Raw genomic sequence first — 25542 nt, 5'->3', positions numbered from 1 at the left:
GACCCTATTGTTCCCGTCGCCAAAGAGGTGCCGTAAGAGTCTCCGACAGCTGAGAACCCGAAAAGAATTCGAAGACACGAAAGCTGGGAGAAAGTCGATGAGGAGGCCGCGAAAGAGAACCAACGACGGCTAAGCGCTCGAAGGGAAGAGAAAGAAGAAGAATATCGTGGAGAGCGGATTACACGCTCGTGGAAGCGTCCAACTACTCGATGTTCTTAATAATCGAGAGGTCATTTAGTGTTTTTATTATTTTTTGAGAGCTAAGAGGTGTACGGAGTCTCGGTTAGTTTGAAAAATATTCTCAAACATTGCACGAAGCAAATAAAAAATAAGGGTTTCAATTTATATAAGTGATTTTGGAAAACTGTTGCTAGTAATTGTTTCGATACTAGTGTAGTAAAAACCAAGGTTGGCTGTAATCCATTATTTTTAGTGCTTAAGCCCGCATTTCTCTCACTTAAAAAGCCATCGAAATTGTTGACTAGAAACATTTGGACACGTACCTCATCTTTATATGATTCTCACGATCAAATGGATAACTGGTAATTATGTCGAAAACAAAATATGGCACCTTACTTACTGATTATTCTGATTGGCGATTGACACTCGACTATTCGGGGATTGACGCCAAAACGATGTCCCCAAGTGAGGTTACACACAATTCCATCTCCACCTTTGTCTATTAAGTCACGTCTGTGATACAGCACATTATATCGTGGCATAAGAAATGTAATTTTGTGCACCGATTTCCAGATACGTTAATTAGAGTGGATTATCGATATGCTAATTCGAAATTCTGAATGACGCAAAAGTCGGCTCCCTCTCTCTCGGATGAGGGGGCCTTCCGTAAGCCAGCCCTGATCGCGTGTAGGGCGAGAGAAGGGGAAGAAGGGCGGTTTCCCGTTTGTAAAATCATCACAAATTAGTCCGAGCTCGCATTGTATGTATGGCAGGAGGATCTATGCACAGGGTTTAATATAGAGGATGCGGGGCACGATGCTGCGGACTGATCGCCCCCACGCGACGCGTCACTTTGACGTATTGCACTCTTTGGAATCCATTATATAGTCAATTACTTGACTTGATGTGTAGGGGAGCTCAATTCCGTTTCTCACCCCGAAATATGCCCCCGGCTCCGTCGTCGATCAACGGAAACTGCAGTTTATCCCAGACCAGGAACGGTGCCTTTGTTGTAACTGGTCGCCAATCGGGCTCTTTTTCAAAATTTCGGATAATAATACGGGCAACGAAAATGATGCCAAATGAATCCCATTCCTGTCAGATTCCTAATCCAAGTGTTTTCTGTGAAACTCACCTCTTAGCATTACCAGATAGGCAACCGAAGTGATATTTAAGTTCTCTACTACCATTTCTGGGAAGATCTGACTTAACAGCTGATGCGGACTCTACAGCCACACAGGGATATCTTGTCATAAATTTCAGTAGTACAGACCTCAAGTGACACATAATACAAATGAACGAACGACGTTATTCTCTTTTGTTTGGTAACATCTGTAGCCCAGGCAATACACTTCTCAGAACGTTGGTATCCAACTGACCAAGACCCAGTCATGGCAAATCAAAAAAATTGTTCCAGAACTTGAAGAAAATTCTCTTTTGTTTGATAACATCTGTAGCCCAGGCAATACACTTCTCAGAACGTTGGTATCCAACTGACCAAGACCCAGTCGTGGCAAATCAAAAAAATTGTTCCAGAACTTGAAGAAAAGGCGCATCTACTGCCCCAACTATTTCGTGAATGATTTCAAATTTGAGTCTACGTGTATAGTGGACAGCGCATCAACTGTTGGTCCCTGCTCGAATTTTCTCGACAATGATCATTTTTAGTATGCTACATAGATGAATACTTGGTCTAACAATAATTATACGAAGTTGTTTCACCACGAAGTACTTAAACTGTTTTAGTTGCATGAAATGTCAGTTGGTGATGCAAAAGTTAGTTCACGGTATACTGTGCTTTTGGCGTTGGAAGGATTGTTTCTGAGGCGTTAGATTACATTTTGGCGAATAAAACATTTGTGCCAGTATGAATTATTATGTATCATAGTCTCACTTATCATGATTTAGATAAGTGTCGTTGTATAATTTTGGAGTACGTCATTTATTCGTAGATACTTACATGCGTTTTGATTTGCAGTACTGCGTTAACACCAGTACATCATTTTGAAAAACTATTCTCAGGATTTTATAATAGTGGAGCTGGTTACGATGGATGTAATAGATTCGTACTACCATTCAGACACTCACGAATTCCGTCTATTTTCATCCAACGTTGTTCGAAGCAACTACTGCATAATTCAAAAAGAATTATTCATCTGTAAGTGGAAACGCGCTACCCTAAATCTTCAAAAGTATGAAACTATAAGTTGCAAATTTTAGCACACGTTCAATTATGCAGTAGTGGCACAAACACATTGATTAGAGACTACGAGTTACTGCGATCAAGATAATCAAAACCGAAGTAAAAGTACTGTTCTGAATGCATTACGAAATTGGAATAATTATTGGACATCAGGAATATGTCTAGTAAACAAAATTATTATTCAGTATTCTGAAATATGCAATTTATCAAGCATTCTACAACTTGGCGCAGCTTTTCGTAGAAACATCTCTGCGAAGAGATACTATATTAAACATTTTACTGGTAAAGTTCGTACTCGCATCTATTTGTAAACTACTACATCTACGGCTGTATTTCTGATTCCCCTCAGCAATGTGCCAAATATGTTTCACTGTGCAGCAGTTGCACGTAAATTCAACAGCATTGAATTATGGGAGAAATTGGACAGTAACCTCCATCATACCCACGCGAGAGTATATACCTAGTATAACGAAACAGCTCGATCTGAAGGTCTGCTCCTGTATAGTACCAACACGAAACCGAGAGGATCGATGAAAAAGGAGAAGCGTCAAAGCAGCAGTAAAGGGTTTGTCAAAAGTTGAAAAATGTGTGAGTCAGCCGCATTTTGAGATAGCGTTTGATGAAAGAGAGAAAGGAAGAAAATGTTAAAAAAAATTTGGGACATCCAGGTGCGTAATTACGCTGATTGTGTTTGCGGAGAAGCGTTCGTACCCGGTTCGTACCCGGTTGATTGTACCGAACGGGGCGGAGGAATGATAATCAAAGGCGTCTACCCTCTGGGGGTCCAGAAGAAGGAGTAGGTATATGGCTGCAGGGCGTTGGGCTTCGGGACGACAGACTGCTCTGGCATGTACCAGCGATGATTCATCCTCCCGGACGGTGTTGTCCGGCTATTGTTGTCCCGAAATGACGGATCCAGCTTCAATTTCAGAAGGTGTCCAATCCCAGGGATGAAGGTCAGAGCCTCCGGAGAGTCGACCTTTCCTCCCCTCACTTTTGGGGGAGATGAAGTTAATTCGGGTGCGACAAACGTGATCGGGAAAACTAATCGTAAACGCCCCGCGCACAACAGCGCAGAGAACACTGTGCGCAAATATAGCGATTTGGTTGGTTGTGTAGACTTATAGCTGTTAGCGCCGAGTACGTGTCAACGAGAAGCACTGGAGAGATATTGGGTTCAGTGTTTATAGTTGACGCTCTAAATTATTGACTCTTGAGGGTTTACATTGGGTGGTAGGTTGTTCACGAACGCATATGAGCGAAACGCACGCGCCTCTGTCGTGTTTTTCGTGCACAGAATAAACGCTTCGTCTGACGTTGACGGGTCACTGTGTAAACCCAAAAATTTTCGACCCGGTTATTCTGCGGATATTTATGCACATCCCTACACGAACCAGCCTCGGAATCTGCAGGTGCAACACAACCTGTTCATGTGTATCTGTTTATGAGCTTCTGAAGTGTGCTATTAGAATCGTTTCCCGTGGCTATTTGATGTCCATGTTAACCCAACATGATACTATCATTTTCTGATGAGCAGAATCCGTTGCAAAACTCGGAAAATTATAGTTGCAAAAATATTTAAACGTTTATTCCATATTAATGGTGATTTTCTAAGATGTTGTATTTTATAAGATCACTATTGAAGCAGAGATTAGATGTTCGAATTTGACATAGGTGAAGTGTGCCTAGATTTTTGTGGAAAACTAGCGAGAAAAATCAACTGGTCTAAAAGGACTAGTGCTAGAACTTGCAGTTCTTTGCGAAAGTAAAAATCTTAGACAAAAGGGTTTTGGGTTTCCCAATTAATTTGGAAATAAATCGACCGAATCCGCTGAAAATCCAATTAGTTATAAGTTACAAAGCACCGCGTTAATTTAGTCTAGAAGCATAAAAATCGGCTTATTTTTTCGCGAGACATCGTCAGAGAAAAAATTGCTTCAACACAGTCTTTCTGAATTTTATTGGGCGCCTGTTTACCGTTGAGCACTTCGTCGTATCTTTACTGCTGTGGGATCAATTGAACTGAACACGAGCGATAAGGATATGCCATACGTTCGAAATTTTAAGCACCAATAATTCAAAAACCTCGCTTTAGGTGTCCAATTATTATTTGACTATTAGCCGTATTCCCAGACCATGTTTGTGTTGGTCTATTTTTTGCTCTGTCATCAATTTTACCCTCTAATTTTCACACTGTGCTTGTTTTTCCTTATCCACACGATAAGATGTTTGAATGACTGGAACAGTTTTTTTCCCAGGGCCAGACCAAAAATAATATACCTATCTCGTATCGCTGGCAAGTTTTCGAGCCTTATTACAGAGGGCGGTGGCGCGAGCCTTTGTCTCATTTTAACGAAAGAATGAAGCAAAAATATTGAAAAATGGGTTAGGGGTGGTGAGATAATATTACATTATATAAGCCTATATATACATATACGTGTAGATAAAAGCAGGGATCTACAACCGTATGTATCTACGTGTGTAGGTAAACGAGCCCCGGTAACAAAAAACCTGGATCGAAAAATAACCAAAAATATGTGAAATAGAAGGGTTAACATATCGTTAAAATTATCTTTAGTCGGCTCGTGTTGTGGACAAAATGAAAGTTTATAAACTTTTGTGATAAGTTCTGACCCCCTCGACACCACCCGTCCTTAACCCCCCGTTACACACAGGGTAGCAGCGTTAACGCAACCTTGGTTATGACCTCGAATGAGTCCGTAACTGCTGTCGCTGGTGGTGCATGCGCAGCGGCCATGCGAAGAGCCGCGTTCCTCCTTCTTGCAGCGGCAACCGGACGCCGAATTAACTCCTCTACGTATTTTCGTCTTCGCTCGTTTCGTCATTGTCTCGCCGATAAGGATCTCACCTACACCCTACGCGCACACATGCATACTTCTGGCCCCTAATCGTAGGCGAGAGGCCCGTATACGGGCGGTGCACTCTAGGCATAACCGCTCCTCCACAGCGCACGAGCGCACGAGCGTATGCGGCCCAAGTGGTCGTATAAAATATGAGAGGCATTAATATTCTCTTTTCGGAGGTGGAAGAGAAGGAGGAAGAAGAAGAAGAGGCCTAGCGGAGGAGTTTCGGTCGCGCAGGACACTCGCACGCGCCTGAATGATAAATTTTTACGCCTCTTATACGTACGCTATTAGAGAATCTGAAAGAAATCGAGTACTCTCGGAAAGTGATAACTATGTTTTCACGTAATTGGAATTTTTTTCTAGTAACAGGAGCAGTGGCGGTAATTCATTTTCTATACCAAGAGGAAACGGTGAAACTTGGTAGGTTAAGCATCCGGGTATGGGAGCCTTGTTGGATTTTCATATGAGCTAGCCATCTCAAGTTTCGAGTATCAAATGTGACTTATAGAGGTTGTGTGGGCGATGCATATTTTTTAGGTTAAGTAAATCTGAAATCGCTGAATTAGTAATGCGAGAATGCTTGACGAAATTTTGTTATTAACTCACTGATTACCGCTGACTACTACTTACTAGTTATCATAATAACATAATTTCAACCCGCCAATTGTCGCAGAAGAGTTCTGCAACTCATGGACCATTTCGAGTAAATTCGCTGCCCTGCCATTGTTGACGAAACTAGCGATGCGGTACGTTTCGCCGACCAATAGAGTTCAATTATTGTGTGCATGCGCAGTCGGTCACTCAGCCTGTCAAGTTTCACAGTTTTCCCTCGGTTTACTGAATTCGCAGCGAGAACTGGTTGACCACTGATTCAAAATATTACCTGCAACAGATTTCTGGAGAATCGAGCTAGAGTTTTACAATATATCCAAATATTTAGCGTCGTGCATACGAGCTTACAATGAATCCATAGGATTTCGAAAAAACTCAACAAGTTTCTTGGAACACTTTCAAAAACGAGAACATCATTTGGCATTAATATTCGCATATTTCATTGAATTTCAAACATAATTTTACTAAATTTCTGAATCCTAAAAATACAACCTCCCGTTTACCGAATGTATTAAATTCGTCTTTACAACATTACCCACGTATGATTATCGCCTAAATCTTAACTTAACTAGAGATTTTAATTGCAGTGTAGTAATTCGAGTGAATATTTTTTCGTCGTCGGTGTCAGCTTCTCTGTGTCCTGCAGCATCGTATTATAGCTGGGAGCCTGAATCGAGGGGAATGACTACGAGGGAAGAAGGGCTGCTCGCCATTCCACGGGATCCCTGAAACGTTCAGCGCGGGCGTTAGATACACTGAAATTGGACCGTCAAAGGACGAATTCACGTGGAATAATGGTCCATCGTCGTCATGCCGGGCGGCTCAGCGCTGTACGTCTTTCTACAGCCGCACCAGATAATATTACTTACAATCGTTTTCCCTTCTGTCTACGCATTGCCCCCCAGCTGCCACTGCTGCCGTTGCTGTTGGTGTGCCGTGGCAGACGGGGCACGGCATAGCGTTTCTCTATACATTGTTCAAGAGAGTATATAAGTAATAAGAAGGCTTTGTGCAATTACAGCAATTTTCTCAAGCGTTAAACTTACCGCGCAGTCTTTAAATTGTGCGTGTACATGCTTCAGCAGGAAATTTAAGTATCTGCTGGATAGAAGTAAGTATCTATAATCTCAAGAACATGTTTCTTCCAACGAATTTGACGATCCATCTGAACTTGGCCAAGTTTAATAAAAGTAAGGCACGTTTCACTCAGCATTCTTCAGGTGGTGGTAAAGCAGTTCTCACGTTCGCAGTTGGATTTGGATGGGGTTTGACCAATACAGAGTTATACTGCCGGGGTGCTGAACGTGATGGCGATTGTTAAATTAAATTGATCATACATTTTCGCAGTGTATTGAAATATTTCGATAATTATGAGAACCTGTTGGTCTATACGTATAGACACATTTCGAAAGCACGTTTCGGGGCGCCGAGTTTCACATTCATATAGATAGATGAGGGTGTGGGAACAGCAAGCTGCGCTGCATACACACACATATATGTGATCGTAAGTATGTGTATAAACTTGTCGTCGTTCTCGTTGAAGCTGTCGTTCGTCAGTCGTTTAAATTTATCTTCTCCTAAAGCGATAACCGTCGATCTGACGCTTGGCGGTCGTTCGAAAGAATTAGGGGCGGCCCCTTAACCCTTCCAGTCCTAATTTATGTGGCATGGAAATAGTTGAGACTCTGTACCGTGGGGGCCAAGCAGACTTCCTTTGCCGTGGTGCTGCACGATAATTGGTGCAGACTTTTATAGATGCGCGTAGGTATCAGGTGCGGCTACAAGGTACCATTCGCGAGACGCTCAGCCACCATTCACCTAATCGACCAACGGACAAGTTATCCCGGATTCCGGTTGACAATCCTGTAATTACGCTGAACGCATACCATCCTCCGAATTTCATTCTCGTCGCCTTAGTGAGGTACAATAATACCATTAAGCTGTGGCCGTCAGTTCGATAGTCGCGACGGGTCACGTCAATTATTTGATCTCAATTGGCCAAACTCTCGGCGGGCATGCAACTTGTCCACTTCGGTTTGTATAGCTAATAAAACGTGGCTTGTGCAGCCACAATGTACACCAGAAGAATAAAGCGTTTCTAAATTTGTAAAAGCTTGTAGCGATTTCACGCTTTTTTCGAATAGTTCATTTTTCACTTATGAAACAATTATCATTTCAGATAATTTTCCAACTTTTGAGCTGTGTCTTTCGTTTTAATTTTGCTTCTCGAAGATTAAGCACATAACAGGTAGGTATAGAATTAAAGAATTAAATCAGGATCGAGTAAAAGCTCTTTATCAAGTACTACGACATACTTCGTATCGTAAGTTTTTCGTAATAAACATATTTGAATGTAGGAATCAATCAGAACTGTGGAAAAGGCCGTTAAGAACCAGGCAATGGCGTAGAAATTAAAGCATCCAACAGCTTTCCGTTTGCCGCAAGTAGAAAACACCGAAATACGTCACCGATAGTTGAAAATTATTAGCAGACAACAAGATTTGTACAATAAAATTGATTTGGGTCAATCGAAAATTTTTATCGTACCTACTGACCACACCGTCCAGATTATCTCTGAATAAATGAACCTATGAAAATACTCCCTTGCCAAAAGCTGACAGTAATATACGTTTACAGAACGTATGCATCATTAATCGTCTGGAATTCTATCGATAAGAAAAAAAAAATTGCCACATTTCGACTGAAAGCATAGAGACGAAGCCTTCAACGCAGCTGAAATGACAACGACGACTCGAAATTTAAAGCCAAATCCACTTGAGTCATGGAAAGGGTGACAGCATTGGAGTGAAAAAAGATTTCTTGAGGCGGGAAATAGATGAGAAAAATATGGTGAGTGAAGGGAGGCGAAGTACCGAATGTACTGTAGGTACTTTGGCAGGTATACGATAGTGCACGGTGATGGAGAAGCCGAAAGAGTCGATGGCCACCTGAAGAGTACCCGCAACGGCGAAATTTTATTGTGCCTAAGGATATACGGATCCACTAGAGAATAGAGAGTAAATATGGTCGGAGTTTGGATCCTCTATACAGTCAGTGAGAATTCGTACGTGTTACGTGTTGCGTTGTGAGTATGCCCCAAGCGGACCTGCAGCCGAGACTTTGCGCCAACTCTCCTTATAGCACCTAGGTACCGTCTTTTCCGCGCTTCTAATAAATTTCAGGCGTGACTTTTTCCCTCAGTTGTTTCGTGGATAACTCGCCCTGCCTTCCCCACGGACACAGAATGCTTTTTCTCTGTACTGCATCACGCTGCACCGGTGCTGCTGCAGGGAGTCGGTATGGCGTGCGACGTGGCTCCTACCTATACAACTAAACACACCCGTATGCACGTACACCAGGTTCATAAATCTATCAGCCATTGCTCGCCTCGCCTCGCCTCGCCGCGCCTGCCGGTCTGCCACAGTGTAGGGAAAGACCAGGGCTGTATTTATTGACACAAGGTGTCAAGTATGTGGCGGTGGCAGCAACTCGAGTGTGTTTTCCCCGTTGATGTGTTTGCTCCGTGGCTTCAAGTGTCTCTGGGAGTGTATTAGGCCCTCTACTCGTATTCCTTCCCGCGTTAACTTTGAATAATTACACCTGTGGTAGACGCGGCGAAACGTCACGGGCAGCCTTTCTCCTCTAATTTTCACTAGTTTCACCCAGTCACATTCAGTTATAACTTCTTCTACCCTGCAAGACGTGGATCGGAATATCTTTCGACGCAAACTTCCTCCTCGAGGATTGCTTGAGCTGATCTTCTCACTTTGACTTGGAGGAACGAGGTTTCATTCCATGAGTCTTAGGTATATAATATAATACCTACAAGTATATATATATATATATATATATATATATATATATATGTAATTTCATTCGTCTGGTAGAATCGGAAAGGGATATACCAACCCGGCAGAAAATCAACCTTGTACAAGCATGTGATAAAAGTTTAAGGTTGGCTGATGAAGGTTTGAAAAGGTTCGAGGGTATTATTTAGGATTTCGCATTGTTCGAACGTCGGAGATTAAAGTATTAGGGAGAGCGAAAATGATATCATTGAAGTATTGTTTGCTCGAGGTTTAAGGTGCGCATTAAGTGAACAAAGATTTTGCACGCTAGCGCTCCGCGAGCACCTGGAAAACCGGTTATGTCCCTTGTGTTTCTAGGATTATCTAATTTCACGAAACTCTGATAGTATAGTGTATCTGAATATCAACCTCACGGGCTGAGAGACAACAGCGTTTAATTCAAACCAAAGGCTTTGCTGCGAGACTGTCGAGCCCAAAATCATTACAAAGGCAGGAGGTGTATATTCCTACACCACGTTATACCTACGTCGACTCCCCACGCGAAATACATAATTACATCCCGCAAAGTGGGCATACATCAGAAACGCCATTTTGGGACAACTTTCTTTAACCCAACCTCAACTCTGCTGAGCTAGATATTGTAAAAGAGAAGTGTCCATCCATGTAATAATGAATAAAGAAGTATTGAAGTTGCGAACTAATTTTGAATTAATTTACTAAATATATCTGATATTTTTATTTTGGTTGGATATATGAAGTATGTTGTGAAATTCTCACATCCTAGACTCAACTTCGAGGTGTAGGCGATAACCAAATATCCTAAAAGTTAGAACTCCATCACTTGAGGGGCTCTCGGGATATCTTGTCCCGAGTTTAAAGGTGTAGAACCAAGTCTGACCACCTACCCCTAACCGATAACATCAGGGGTGAAGAAGATTTTGATCAATTTTCATTTTTTCATAACGTGGAGCACGTAGCAGCTGTCGAGCTAGCTACATTATTCTATAGGAAATCGATATGCGACAGTGTTTTCTCGTTCAGAATAAGCAGCGTCTGATCAGAAGCTCTTCCTCAATTTCTACATCGCCCACAGCTCGAGATTCTTTACGCATCAGAAAGTTTCACAGGGATCAAGTTATTATTGTCTTACTGTAAGCATCCATGTTATAATTTTCTTTTTTTTCATATCTTCTGCGTCTTCTTCCCTTTACTGGTGAATTTTTTTCTGTTTTAGAAAATAATTATGATACAGCAGCTCTCGCTGCGAGAGGGGCCGACGCAGAAGAAGGGAAGGAGTAGCGAGATAGCGAGATATAGCAAGAGAGAAAAGGCAAGGAGGAGGAGGGAGTTAACCAACCAACCAACCAACCAACCAGCCAACCAACCAACCCTCTGTAAAGTTCCTCCTCGTAAAATTCCTAATTAAGATTTAGGGCGAAATATGAGGGAGCTGGTTCTCTCATTGGCCGAGGCAGAGGTCCCTACCCCGCAACACGTATACAGTTTATACCGCAGTCCACATACCCATACACATAATGCCCGTGTACTCGGTGTATAAGTACAGGTTACACTTGCCTTACAATACCAGGAGAGAGAGAGAGAGAGAGAGAGAGAGAGAGAGAGAGAGAGAGCGCCAGCTACATTATTCCGGCAAATTAACATGCAGAGAAACCTTAGACGTTGTATTAGCCGAGTAAGATGAAACGAAGGGCCAGAGGGTTGTCACCCTGTGGAGAATTACTACCGGGATAAAGAACTGATTAGCACAAGTGCAGAGAGGAGAAGAGGGCATTTCTCTATGCAAATACGGCCAAGTTTCACCGTTATGTATGTACGGCATGCATATGCTGGACCATTTACTACATGGCCAGCTTGAAGCAGGAGAATTCGGTGACAGATTCAGAGGGCCTCTTACTCTATTTGCAGAGCGAAATCCTCGCCGGAAAAACCCCCGAATTACCCAACCCTCGCTTGCCCGCAGTTCTGCCTTGCAGGCCGGGTCATTCGTGTCAAATGCCGCGGAATATTGTCTCTTGCACCTTACAGCCAATGATACACATGAGCTGATTAGACAGACTTATTCTTAATGCACACTACGGTGGGTTTTTTTTAACTGCTTTTTTTTCTTACGTGCCCTTAGAGAAGTTAGTTTTTAGCCTCAAACGAAGTCTCCTCAAACCGGAACTCGGTAACAAAATTCTAAAAGGTGCCTCATCCGGTTTGAATGTTTCAAACCCTCCACCCGAAATATATCGAAAACTATACAAGCTAGCAAGCTATTCTTTGTTTGTTTGAGACTTAAAACTAACTTTTCGATGGATACGTAAGAAAAAAAAATTAATAATAAAACCACCCTAGTGCACACGGACGATACCTGTTTATGGAAGCATTTGCTTGCAGTATTATTAGAAAACTCTACTTAATACGTTTTTCCACAATTTTTATATTAAGGCGTATTTTATTTCCGCATAAAATAGCTATACGATATATACCCTTTATGGTGATCTGATACAAACAAACAGCAATCCAAGTTTCATATTTGTTCGTTATTCGCCAGTGATATTGTAACTCATGAATTGACGAGTGTTCTATTTTTGCTGTTCTTAGCAAAATAACAAAAGAATTCTGGGTAAATGATCAAGTAATAACCAAAAACTTCGTCTCGTTGAGTCTATACGCACAGTATAATGTTATGCAGATACGGCACTAAGGCAAGACGAGGTGAGATGAACTTTTAAAAGACAAACTTTGTCCATTTTGTTCTCGCAAAGATTCACGTACTTGGAATAGCTCGTCTTATCTGAAAAGATTTCCATCAAATATCTTCCTTAATATACCTCCATTTATTTGCCAACCTACAGCCGCACCGCACCTGAGAGGAAATAAATAATTATGTTTAGTTAATTAGGGAAAAACCTTTGTTGTATGCACACACACACATACATACATACATACATACATACATACATATATATAGCATATAGTCTTTATTATAATTCTAAGAAGAGTCAAGAAGACAGATACTTGCAACAAGTTTAAATGAGAAAAGTTGATGGTGATTTTAGAGAAGCTCTCCACGCCTCTCACATCCTCTCTCTGCCTCTCTCTGCCAACTGTTCGTGCTTTGCTTTAGAGAAACAATCGGATCTTGTATTTGTTCTTATTTCAAAACCACCTCAACTTCGGCGGAGGTTTTATTCCAACTAAACCTTGGGTCGTACTTTTTTGGTGAAAACAAAGATTCGTGGGACGAGAAAGAGGAAAAAGATTTTCAGCCAATCATAACTGTACCTACACTCTGTTTTTCGTTAACGATAATGGGCTGGTTTTTGACTTGTTTTTACGGCACATTTCACAAGATCGTATCCAAGTTTAATTTTAAACTGTCACTAAGACGTCACAATGCCGTAACCTTATAATGAAGCTTAAGCGCCAGTGAAAATTTTATTTTAATTTTTAAGTGTTTAATAAGAAGACTTAAAATTACAATGAAAGTTACGTGTTACCTATCAATTTCCATGGTCAATTACGCAAAATTGTTCGTGGGCGACCCCATTTTGCCCGCTGAGTTTAAATATAATGGTAACATTTTTTTTAAATTTCTACCGCCTGAACAGATTATGGTAGACGTCGAGACGCTGTTACGAATTTATTTTTTTAATTTTTCGTATAAAAAAAAAAGGAAAGCGAAAAGAAAAAAATTTGTGCTGTAAAATTGGAATTACAAGACACAATGAATGTTGTTTTCTTTCTTTCTTTGTTTCAAGTCACTCCGGAACGGACTTTTAGAAACACATCAACGTCATTCCAGAGTCTCTTATTATCCCTCTTTCGTTTTCTCGGCCAGATAATAAGGCAGATAAGACGTTAGACCGGAGAGTGAATTGATTGCGTCTTCTTTGAATATTTTATTTCCTCGTTAAGACGAATAAATAATTAGGCAAGTGTTGGCCTCCACCTCTTCTTCCTCCTTCTCCTCCTCCTCCTCCTCCTTCTCCTCGTCGTTGCTCTAAGGAGCACCCCCTACTCTGAAAGAGCAAAGCGAAGCGATGCACTAATTTAACAAATAAATTCATGAAGCCTATACACATATAACGCGCGAGGAGCTCTGATTTCAAAATTAAATCTTAAGCAGATGGAATTCGGCCCACACGCAGACACGCGCTTATCCTCCTTCTCGAGCTCGAGCGGCGAGTCGTCTCACCGCCAACTAAAATATATCCCTCAGTTAAAACGCTATCAGTTCTAATAAGCGATAATTTATATCGCCTGTGAAACGAGACGAAACAAATAACTGACTTGCCGAGTGCGTCGAGCGGCTTGTTCGCTGTCACGTAGACGCGGAATGCACGCCACATATTCACATAAAGCATATAGGATGAGCTGATCTGTGCGCGCTGCAACACCAAAAAGATATCTTTAGCTCAATAATTCATAATCATTCTTCTTGTCTGGCATGCGTATATGGTATGGGTACCTATCAGATTGCGTTATTGACTCGTCTTCGAGTTGGTCTGGTATAGAATCCAAACAATTCGTGTCAGCCCCAGCACTCTGTATCCCCCCGGAGCAGAACTGGCTCCATGAATTTGTTCCGTCATAAATTCTCACCGTTCCGCCGTTTTTTCCCCATATCCTTCTTCTCCGCTCGCCGTTTTTCATTTACGTTACAAACTGATATCGCGTCTGACCCATACTCATATAACGTGAAATCCCCCTCAGGCGCTTGAAAAATGTAACACTTGTCAACGTTGTTTCAGTTGGCATAATGACCCCCGGAACGTAGGAGGGGTTGACCAACAGTTTTCAAATCGACCAGATATCTTGCACACATCTCGGTCAGGAATCTCTTGAATTCACTCAACGCCCATGTGAAATTGCTTGAGCCATGTGAAATCATGTGAGGTATTGCCAAGTCGTGTAGCATAGAATACCACGGGGAATCGTTTGAAGACGTGTGTTTGAGACTATTTGGTTTGAATAAAATATTTCAGTGTCATGTCTACTCACGTGGGATTATCAGCAGTAATGCAAATTTGTTTCAAATCGCGTATCAAAGTCATTTTGGCACATCCTCCCTTGGGGGAATAGCCATTAAGGAAGAAGAAGAAAGTCATTTCAACTTGAGTGTTTCAGTTATTGAACTTCATATCTTAAGCTTATTCAAGTCCTATAATTCAATCGTATGCCATGCTCATTAAATACGGGAAGTATTTGCGGACATGATCTTAGTGTTGAGAATTACCGCCCTCAGACTCATGGGTTGACATTCGAATCGAAAAATTTCCTATAAAAACTGCGGATTAGTTGTATACGGTCGGTTCGCACTGTTGAATAAAAAGGTGAGTGTTGAATCTTTTCGTAATTTCAGACTATTCTACCCCGATATTTTCTTATATTAACGTTACTAACCTTCAGCATTATCAAGAATGTGACAAAACTTGGACAGTCATGAAAATTTGAAACATAAATGCCTTTTGACAGCAATCTTTCATTGATCAGTACTTTAGTTTCTACACGAAAGTTTTATATTTTCGAGATACAATCTCATTCGATATTTACACGAAGGGACCATTCTGAACACGCCGCATATACGCAACCGATCAAACATTGGAGACGCGGAATAAAGATTGAAACATGATGGGCGCTATGAAAAGCCTTCGTCACTATTCAGTGACAGGGTCGTTGAATAATCTCCCAACATAATCAAATCTACTTTATTATACCAGTGCGGCAAAAATCTTCGGAGGAGAGTGAGGGAGAGGGTCAATTTGAAAACGACGCAAGACGGCTCTTTGTCACTAAATTGAGTCAGAGTGAACAAATGAAGACCGAGACGAAAAGGGAACCAATGAGGACTGACGCTATATTGACTATAGAAAATACCATCGTTTTATGCATGTAGAATAACATTGAAGTCCAATCGTATCGATCGAAATACTTCAACTGCATATCTGACGCCCGGAAATGTGCTACAACACAACGTTAGGACGATTTAGAACAGGGTCAACAACAGGTACATATGTATAAGGAAAATACGATATGCTTTATGTTATTCGATGACTGACACGTTGTACTTCAATTCTACCCACTCATAACAGACTATATTCACATATATACTTATTTTTGGATATATATATATATATATATATATATATAACAATAACATACATAACAATGTGTTGATTTATCCTGGAAACGGTAGTTCCGAGGATGAAAGAATGGATGAGAATGCAGATGAAAAATGGATGGTGATATATGTACATGCACGGACGGACGAGGCGGAGGGAGGCACGGCGAATAAGAAGTCCGCGCATCTGTACGATTCCCATTAGAATTCGGTACGCGGGCGGTTTAAGCTAACGAGAGGGAATGGGAATTCATCTCGCGGTAGTCATGGTAACCAGAACGTGACCGCATTGCCCATGGGATAAAGGGAGGCAGACGGGGGACCTGCTCACGTTCCGTCTGTACACAGCGAGGGGGGGAGGCCAAAGGCAACCTCGGAGCAGAGTGCGAGGGGCAAGCCAGGGGTCCTGAGGCTGAGGCTGCGGGGGGTACCGGACAGAGAAGGACGAAGCGATAAGAGAACTCCCAGATAACTGGATAGAAGCCCGGGTATGCAGGTGAACCCGGAGGGTGGTTAAACCAACCGTGGTGGCCGCCGGGGGAATACCCGGGGCACAAACTCCCTCTTCCTTAACCATATAATGCCGTCTTACATCGACGGAACGGATCCCAGTAGATCGAGGAGATGACGCTAAGTTAACTTGCGAGAAAAGTTTCGCAGCAACTGGCGGCGATGCCGCCAAACCGTCATGTGGAATACGTTCCGAGGCAGAGTCTACAAGACCAGACGAAAAACAAGACGAAAAGGGTACGGAGGAAGGGTATTTTCTTCAAAGGGAAAATCGCAGAATGAGCGGAAGCCAGGTCTCACTCTTTGTATCGCGCAGTGACGAACATTTCTATTTCTCAAAGGGGAAGATAATACATATACATCTGCATTCCTCGAGAGTGTAGATGGGTATGCGTGCACGTGAGTATACGTGTAGAGTGAGAGCGAGAGACTTGAATTTTACCAAACAGAGGGCGTTAAGACGTGCCGCAACCCAATACACACGACAGGGTTGGTAACGAGTTTGGACCTCCTCGGAAATTAAAAACGTCGCACGCAAGAGACGGGGAGAGGAATAAATATCTTTGGGCGAAAAAGAAACATTCAAATAAAAACGAAAAATGCCATCCCAGAGGTGATAAAAACAAAAGAGGAAAACATGGTGGTGTTTGTACGACTGTAAGAAGTAAGAAAAAGAACAGAAAGAAAGAAGGTAAGAAATAAAAAGAGAAGATTAAAAAAGTAAAAAATACCGTGGAAAAGAAGAGGACCATTTGCCAGGTCATTTTAAATCAATCGTCAACAGCCCCTCCCCCCCCCCCCCCCCCAAAGCTCCACGGTCGCAGGAATGACGCACAAAAACGGGCGGACGTAAAAAATGTCCCATAAAAAATAAAGCGTAAAATATTACCGGGAAAGGATTATGGCGGCTTCAGCTGCCACCAAAGACACCGTCGCAAGGATAGACACTGGATCCTCGGGGATCAGACATCAATCCTTGTAGCTCGAAGGCGGATTTGTTGCGAATGAACGGTACGTTCGTGGTGGTTGTGGCCTTTTATGCCCAAGAGAAATAGCAAAGGAAATAGTACTCGACCTGCGGGCGTCATTCCTCAATCGCGAACTTTGTGTTCAAAGTTATCGACGGTCGGAGGTCAATTTCTTTTTGCTTCTCCCTCTTTCGCTCTCTCGCTTTCTTTCTTTTTATCTTCTCTTTTTCTGTCAATATTTACCTCGTAAGCAAAAGTGTATTTCAAATTACGAACCAGAAACTGCAATACAATTTACGTACAGGAAACCTCTGTTATTAGATTACGCATTATTATAAATACATATCAAACCTACGATAAGCAATTTCGATTGTTTGATCGTCAGGACGCCGGAAAAGTCGACGCCGTAACCAAAGCGGATTCCACTGGACATCTGTATAAAACTCAAATAAAATGTTTTTCCTTTTCATAACCTTCTTGTTTGGATAAACCATTCTTTTCATAGGAAAAAAAACTGACACCGAGCATTTAACGCTTTCGTTATACCGTTGATGATGCGAATTGAGGCGCAAATCTTCTGAAAACATTTCGCAATATGCATAACGAATAGGCAAGAAATATGTTTTTTACATTGGAAAAAAAGTTGCAAAAAAAGCGGAAGAACAAAAAATATTTTGAACCGCTGTATATGAACATTTGTATGGCAAAGACACGCAATTCTAAAATGCATGGAACGTAGAGAATAAATTTAGAAAAGCCAAGAAATGGAGTAATAAAAGGAAAATTCCAATCTCTGACCAAGATAATCCGTTCGTCGAAAAATTTCGTCCTGAAAAGGACCTACCCAGGTGTGTGTAAGTAAAAGCTTTCCGGAAAAGATCGAAACACGTCTTGAATGTGTGTCGATCAATACCGAGGGAGACAACGAGAACAGGGCCGAAGGATTATAAATAAATCCTAACCTAACTCAACTTGAACACGTTCGGGTCAGATTTATTTTGACACGATCGACAATAGTGATGGGGGAGCCTCGCTGAACGCCATTGTCCAAGTGTTTGCAGTGTAACTCATCTATTTCCCGGGGATTAATAAAGCTTTGCACAGCCGTTCACCACAGCGGCAACACCGGCTGGAACAGAAACAGCAGCTTCGGCTTGCTGCAGCATCGAGCAACCAACTATCGCTGGGACGAACATCGTGTAGGATGTTCAAAACGAACATTCTTCTTACGGTGTGAGTAAAAAGGAACTGCGCAAGAATTTAGAATGCAAAAGTCAATTTCGTGAGTATTCGTGTTAAAAAATTCTAATCTTCAAGGGCATTCAAGAACCTCTAATCATGTCTTCATAATAAGTTCGACACAAAGGTCCTGAATGTGTACATTTTTCAAAGTGCAACAGCAGTGTCAGAAGAGTAAAGGCCCATCGTTTCTTCGAATTGAATTATAATCCTTTGCTGACGTTTTCAAATTCCAGAGGTATACACACAAGCGTGTATACCTATATATCGGGGGAGACGATCTTTCCCACAGAGAAGACTGTGACTGTAAGTTGGTAAAAAATTCCTACCCAGTCCTCCCCGAGAAGGCATGCATTCTCTTACCTACACAGGGAATTAATCTTTTGTTTTTAAGAACTTTCGGGAATTAATAATGTCCGGTATGTGATCTGGTTGGCGAGCATCCGTCCGTCCCGTTTCGTCGTATCGTAAAAGCGTATGGGAGAAGAGCCAGAAACTAAAGAAGAACTCTCATTTTGCGTGTGCGTACCAAACAAACTATTATGCTTACATAATCCTATGCCCGTGCACACGTCTATGCCTACACACATGCGAGGATAGTATTATGTATTCCCTCTACATGCCGGTCACATATTACAAATGTCTCTAGTTCTAGACTCGCGTAGTAATTTCAAGACCAGATCCAGGAAGATGTATATCCCGATTCTCTGCAGCGACTGAAACCGGGATTGGGGAAGGACTCTACTTCTTCACGAGAGATGAAACTTGCAGATAAGTTCTGTGCCACGCGTGTCTTCTTGGGGTTCCCAACTTCAAAGGTCCACCTTTTGGGTAAAACTAATACCTACTCACTACGTACTCCTCATCTGTACTGATCCCGTGTTACTTCACCTCCCTTTGTCCATGCGACTCCTTCCATCATACTTGACACTCTCTATTTCTTCAAATAATTCACGCACGGAATCAGTCTTCGCCTCAAATAAGAGTCTAAAGATTTTTCAATTAACGTGATGTTACAGTTTCTATGATTTTGTATAATGATTTCACTGCACCTGTGGTCGTCTCGTTCATTGCGGCATCGGCTCAAGTTTGTGTGCTTGTCTGTTTTTATTTTATTCAAATGATGGCGCAATGTTTTTAATGATGATGAGTGAAACTTGAGAATGATGAAGAAGATTATAAGAGACTGAAACGTGATGCTCGACGATCGGAGAGAAAGAGTATTAATGGGCCGAATCTGCTTCTGTGTAGCGACGAACACCCTACATTTCTATTTAAAAAGATGAGCATCAATTCCGCACGAAGAGATCTTTACTTTCAGAGAGATAACGCGTTGCCAGCAGTTCCCAAATATAGCTAGCGTCCCACCACCATCACCGTACCCCGCTGACCCCTAATCGTGACCGCCGTTCCGGGAACACCAGAGAAACCAAATAATGGGTTAATTGTTTGAAGAAAGAGTTTCAAAGTAGTTTGTTTGAAATTAGACCGATCGTCGGACTGTAAAAAACAACAATTCTCTGGCACTATTGCAGCGCGGAGTGCTTCACAGATTTATCATCTGTGCCAGGCGAATATTGGATCACGAGACTTGTGAGACGTCCAAAACTTCCGAGGTAATTTTTTTTATAATTCTTTCAATTCCGAAGAAATCGATTGTTTCTAAAATTCTTGATACAACTGTGCAATACGAAGATAAAAAAAAAGGGCAAGGAAAACAGTTTGTCTGTGTGCATCTGAACCAGCAGTAGACATTTATTGGCGTAGAAGTATACAATGGGATTATTTATAATGTAGAACGCCCAAAGACTTTAGGATGAGAAGTTGGTCCAAAGGGGAAGTTTCGGTGATTAGTTGAGCTCCCTTTGTGTGAGTTCTGACCCCATCTTCCTACTACGGGCTTCTCTGGTAGAACCTCTGCACCAACCTTCATCGGTTTGTTCAAATACTCCAGAGTAATTCTGTTTGGCTTGTTTGCCCTGACGCAGTTCCGCCCTTGGGCACTGTATATTAATAACTTTGTATCTTGACGGAGAAATTTATTGCATTAGGTACGTTAGATTAATCCGAAGAAAGGCTCGAGTTACCTCTCTACCGGCAGCCGACTCGTCTTCACTACTTCCCGATATTCTCCTCAAAAGATGAGTTTAGGAGAGAGATAAACGTGCTTTCACGGACTATTTAAACTTTAAACTTCGAATCTGCTTCCTCTCTGAATATATGCATGCAGCATAAGGTCTACCGCAGGTAAATATTCTTTGTAAGTTATCGTTGATGATGTGACGGTATGGAATCAGACACTGAACAGGAATTGAATGGAAATAAAAATTCGATACTTTTTTTGGGGAAAAAGTTATTACTTTGGTTTAAAAATATCACCACAATAACGCGAGCTTATACGGCTACTGTCAAAAGTAGCGTTCTCTCTCTGTATTTTTTTCTAGTCTTCAATAACAAGTTTTTGGGTAATGCAATCTTTTGGCACCCGATGAATGTTAAAATCAGTATGCTGCCATGACGAGTATTCTTTGTTAACTTTGTTGACAAGAAATGTCATCACATTGAATAAATTTTTTTTCTCAATTGCTAGTCAAGACGAAACACACTGCAGATCCTGAATTATTTTTCCTTCGCAGAATTAACTCAAACTAAAATAGCATACTCCACACACAGGAATTACAAACGTGACCCTGTAAATTTGTGTTACTTCTCGGAATCATCAAGTTTGTGAGGATTTTTAAAAATCCTTGCCATACGGGAAACGAAGCGACGAGACAGGATGAATAATGCGAAGGACCGTAGGGTCTAAAAGACAGAGGATTTTTCGGGGTCTCCGACACAATGCAATTTCCCTGGGCCACAGTGTATATTAACTGTCAAAACGAACAAGTGGTACCACCGACAAATTCACTCCGCGCGAAGAGCTCAAAACCATCAGAGAAGAGGAAGAGAATGAGGATGAGGAAAGGTACGCGACGTATATATCGGTATATGAGGTCCGGCGCATACGTGAGCCCCCGCTGGTCAGGGCGAAGCGAGCATTGGGCGCCATGTTTGTTTTTCAATTGTTGAGCGCACAGCGGGCTGCCAGACAGGTTTAAATCAGCCTTGTGCCCAGTTCACGGACAAGACTACCGTTGCACTTCTGCTGCTGCTGTTGTTCCTGCTGCATCTACCCCGTTGATGGTGATGGTGATGGCGATGGCGATGGCGATGGTGATGCGGATGCGGATGATAGTGTCGGTGAGAGAGGAGTCTGAATGAGGGATCCTCAACCTGATGCGCTTTCCTTCACCGAAGTCGATTAACAAATTGCTTTTTGTTTGAACGAACAAATTAGAGAGCAGTCGGCACAGGTACAACGCTGCCGGTGTTGCTGATGCAGCATCAATGACTATGTCCCGACGAAACGGCCTTCGCCCGCTTTAGGGTAGATTTTTCAAATATATAGGTCATTAGTGTGGTAGCGCTAATCGAAAATGGTGACGGTGTTTGAAAAGCGCTTTAAACTTGTGTTGATTTTCGTTGCTACCTAAGGTATACAATATACCATACTTAATGTTGTAACACCGGATGCTACCACCGCAGCACCACATGGTTACACACGCCAACGATACACGACCACTGTATAATACAGAGTGATGGGTACCTGTGTGTGTATACGAAAATTGTAACGCATGAATCTAGCAGTAGCTCTACACCACCGACGCACGATGAGCAAACAGAGAAAACAGTCTACTATGGGATCGAGGAATTTGTGGTCATAATTCAACCAGCAAATATACCGTCTGTTCCCTCCAGAACGAGATAAGTCACCATGCGGTTGAAATCTCGTAAGAAAGAGATATTGTTGCAAATGCTGAAGAAGCAACGGGATTTGATATAGTCTTCACAATAAAATGAACCTCCCAGTGTCCTCCAGGATCACATCAGGTGTCAATTGTATTCAAATAGAAAACGGATTAGGTCATTATTGCCTTTTCCAGACAACACAATCATTCAAATATCGAAGTGAAGATCCAGACAGCGACACCAATGGTTATTTAAAACATTATCGAAGTTCACAATCAGATGTATTGCTATTATACGAATGTAATACGGATAATTTTGTGTTGTAACATTCATTCTCAGATGTACCAAACCAAGTGTTAAGAGTCAGTTTCGGCTCGTTAATCAGGACGTGATCAAATCATCCCATGCGAAATCCTAAAATTTCAGTATAGGACAGGTACTTTATTTTCGTCAGGGTGCTGATACACATCAGGTCAACTGTGATGACCCTTAATACTGCTGTGAGAACCTTGTCGACGCGAATGTGTGTTGAATTTGAAAGGCGATATATATGCCAGCATTATGCAGTTGCTAGTATTATTGTAAATGTACTTACGCCCGGAGTGCTGGCCTGAGCGCCATAAGGGTACCGAGTCCAATCGAGACTTCCTTCTGTCGTAGTATCCAGCAAGACAACTGCAATCATGAAACAGAAACAGATGAGTGAAGTTAGTCTTTATCTCGCCGTGATGAATGACCGTCGACGGTTATGTCCCACATGCAACGTTATTAGTATTGCAGTTATTATAACGCTATTACAATTATCGCTGTTATTATCATACATACTAACTGTCGTTCACACCACGCTCCGAGATCCCCAGATTACCACGCCCTGGTCAGACTTCATTCTAGGAAGCTTTATGTACCTTTTTACATGTATATTACATACGTACAAATTACCTGCTCCAGGACTGCATAAGCATCTGCTCACCCAGCTTGACCTCACCTAACCTAATCTAACCTTTCATATCTAACCCTTACTTAAAGCGTTACTTCCTATACATTTATACGTGTGGTTTTCGTACTTGCATGCTTAGATATTTATAATTTTGGTGTCTTTCATAAATAAAAGTAGGTACTGGTACTAAAGTAAGCGGTTTTTCACGAGCGCGATCTTCCAAACGGAAGAAAAACTAGTTCTGGTCATTTTGGCGGTTCTTTCATCAACGTAGCATACAATGATGCACTTATCCTAGTCTTTTCGGTCGATTCGTAGATTTATAGTAGATTTGAAATACTGGAAATGAAACAATGTAAGTGACAAATTAGTTGATGTTAACGCTTGGAAATTAAACACTTTCCAGATGGTTTTCTGCCTATCTTGAGCTCTTTTTCTTTAAAAATTGATATTGAATATTCCAGGAATTCAAAAATAAATAAAATTGGAAAAGCTCGACTTTTTGTGGGGGAACGATGCAGGGATTTATGGAATAAAATTATCCTTTCATGCCCACAAAACATATCCTTTTTCAGCTATGAGCACAAGCTGGATTATAGGTTACGTCGAAGCTGAACCTTTCACAGAATTTGTCTCTGAATTTTTTACATCGCATATAAAACCTTAGGAAAAAAAACTCTTCAGCAAATAAATTTTTCAAGACATTAGTCTTGACACACTTTATAAGTATCTACATGTATTCAGACGATAGCATAAAAATCATCGTTTCCGAAAGAATGATCACATCAAGTTACCGATTTTTCATCGGTACCAAGAATCGCATCTATTATCTCATTTTTCACGTCATCATCGCTTCAATACATCAAAATGGTTTCAGCATGTTTCATTTTGTACGTGTTCTTTTATTGCCATTCTTAAGGTTCACTACACAAAACAATAAAATACACCGGACCTTCCATCTGATACTGGAAAACAAGACAAGGTAAATAAAATTAATATAAGAGGATGAGAGTTGTTATTCTCACTGGGTTTCTGGATAATAATTTCGAAATGTCAGGTTTCCCACCTGCCCCCACTTCCCCAACCCGTACCATGCCTAATTGCCCCATAGAGTTTGGGTAATATCCCCTCCCATCTCCAGAAAGTATGTCTACACATACAGATAACGATTTCTCCGTAGCCGATCTGCACCTGTACCTAATACATAGGTATTATACACATAATAAAGCAGTAAGTTACACGCCATTCGTTCAGGGAAATGTTCACAGCTATGTTCAGTGCGTAGGTGTGCTCGAAAGTTTCTCACCCCACAGATGGTGACAGCCTGCAGTACCGTGCCGAGTGGAACTCATATACATATATGCATATATATGGGAGAAACAGAGAGAGAGGGAGGTGGAAGGAGGAAGGTAGAGCAGATCGAGGGTCGGTCTATAGGTAGAAAAAACCACGTGACGCCCTCGGAAAGCCGGTCTCCCTTTTACAACGTTTAAACAATGCCTAGGTAGGGTAAAAGCTGCCTATTATCAATTCCGAGAAATTCTGTATATTGATTTCGCATGTGACGCCGCATCGGGGACCCCTGACAAAACTCGACGGGCGCGTTCAGGAATGACGAAAAGCTTTTGAGCTGAAAATAGGAGAAGCCGACCCATAATGACCGACCTCATCACGCCAGACGACTGCACTATAAAAACGTAGTTACATTGACGCAACATTAGGTTGATTATTCTTTTACACAGTTAAAGTTGGTACTTGGTATATTTATTTATCACTGGTGAGGGCAAACTGTCGTAGCTTGTCGTACAAAAATTCAGGTAGCAAAGAGCTTTTCAGACTAAATTCTAATATTGTGCAGTTCTTTGTGACGGTACATACGTCTACGAAATAAGTTACCTTATATCTTTTCAATTATATCAAGGGAATTCTGTCATATTTTCAGGCATAACGTATGCGAACATTTTTCTAATTTTTCAAATATTAGTGGAATGCTGAAGCTCGATATTGGTTGGTCAGATGTCTCTAACGGTGGCATAATCACTTGAGCACAATTGATTAAAATCAGTATAGAGATTTCGTGCTCTTTTGTTGCTAATTTTTTGTCAATATCCCGATTTTGTTGCCTCAGCCGATTTGGTAGAATCAAGGTCGATGCTAGGTTGAAAAAAAGTTGTCATCGCCACGAATGAAAAAAAATATAAGAACAGTATATTTAGCTGCTTAAATTTCACGTCAAAACACATGGTAAATTATCAACCTCAGCTTTGAAAAGTATCCCGGTGTTGATAAAATACA

General features: G+C 41.5%; 1 protein-coding gene across 2 annotated transcripts in view; it reads right to left on the bottom strand.

Moving 5' to 3' along the window:
* LOC124412261 (ephrin type-A receptor 4) overlaps positions 1–25542 on the bottom strand; it is a 151521-nt gene that overhangs the window by 35093 nt on the left and 90886 nt on the right. The window contains exon 3 of one of the 2 annotated variants that reach the window (XM_046891995.1): positions 22906–22985. In XM_046891995.1, the coding sequence (XP_046747951.1) occupies positions 22906–22985 (80 nt within the window). Of the gene's footprint in view, positions 1–22905; positions 22996–25542 lie in introns of those variants that run through there. The other variant, XM_046891996.1, reaches the window with a different exon arrangement.

Source organism: Diprion similis, chromosome 11 (assembly GCF_021155765.1).
Source record: "Diprion similis isolate iyDipSimi1 chromosome 11, iyDipSimi1.1, whole genome shotgun sequence".
Lineage (NCBI taxonomy): Eukaryota > Metazoa > Arthropoda > Insecta > Hymenoptera > Diprionidae > Diprion > Diprion similis.
This window is presented reverse-complemented; position numbering and strand designations above follow the sequence as displayed.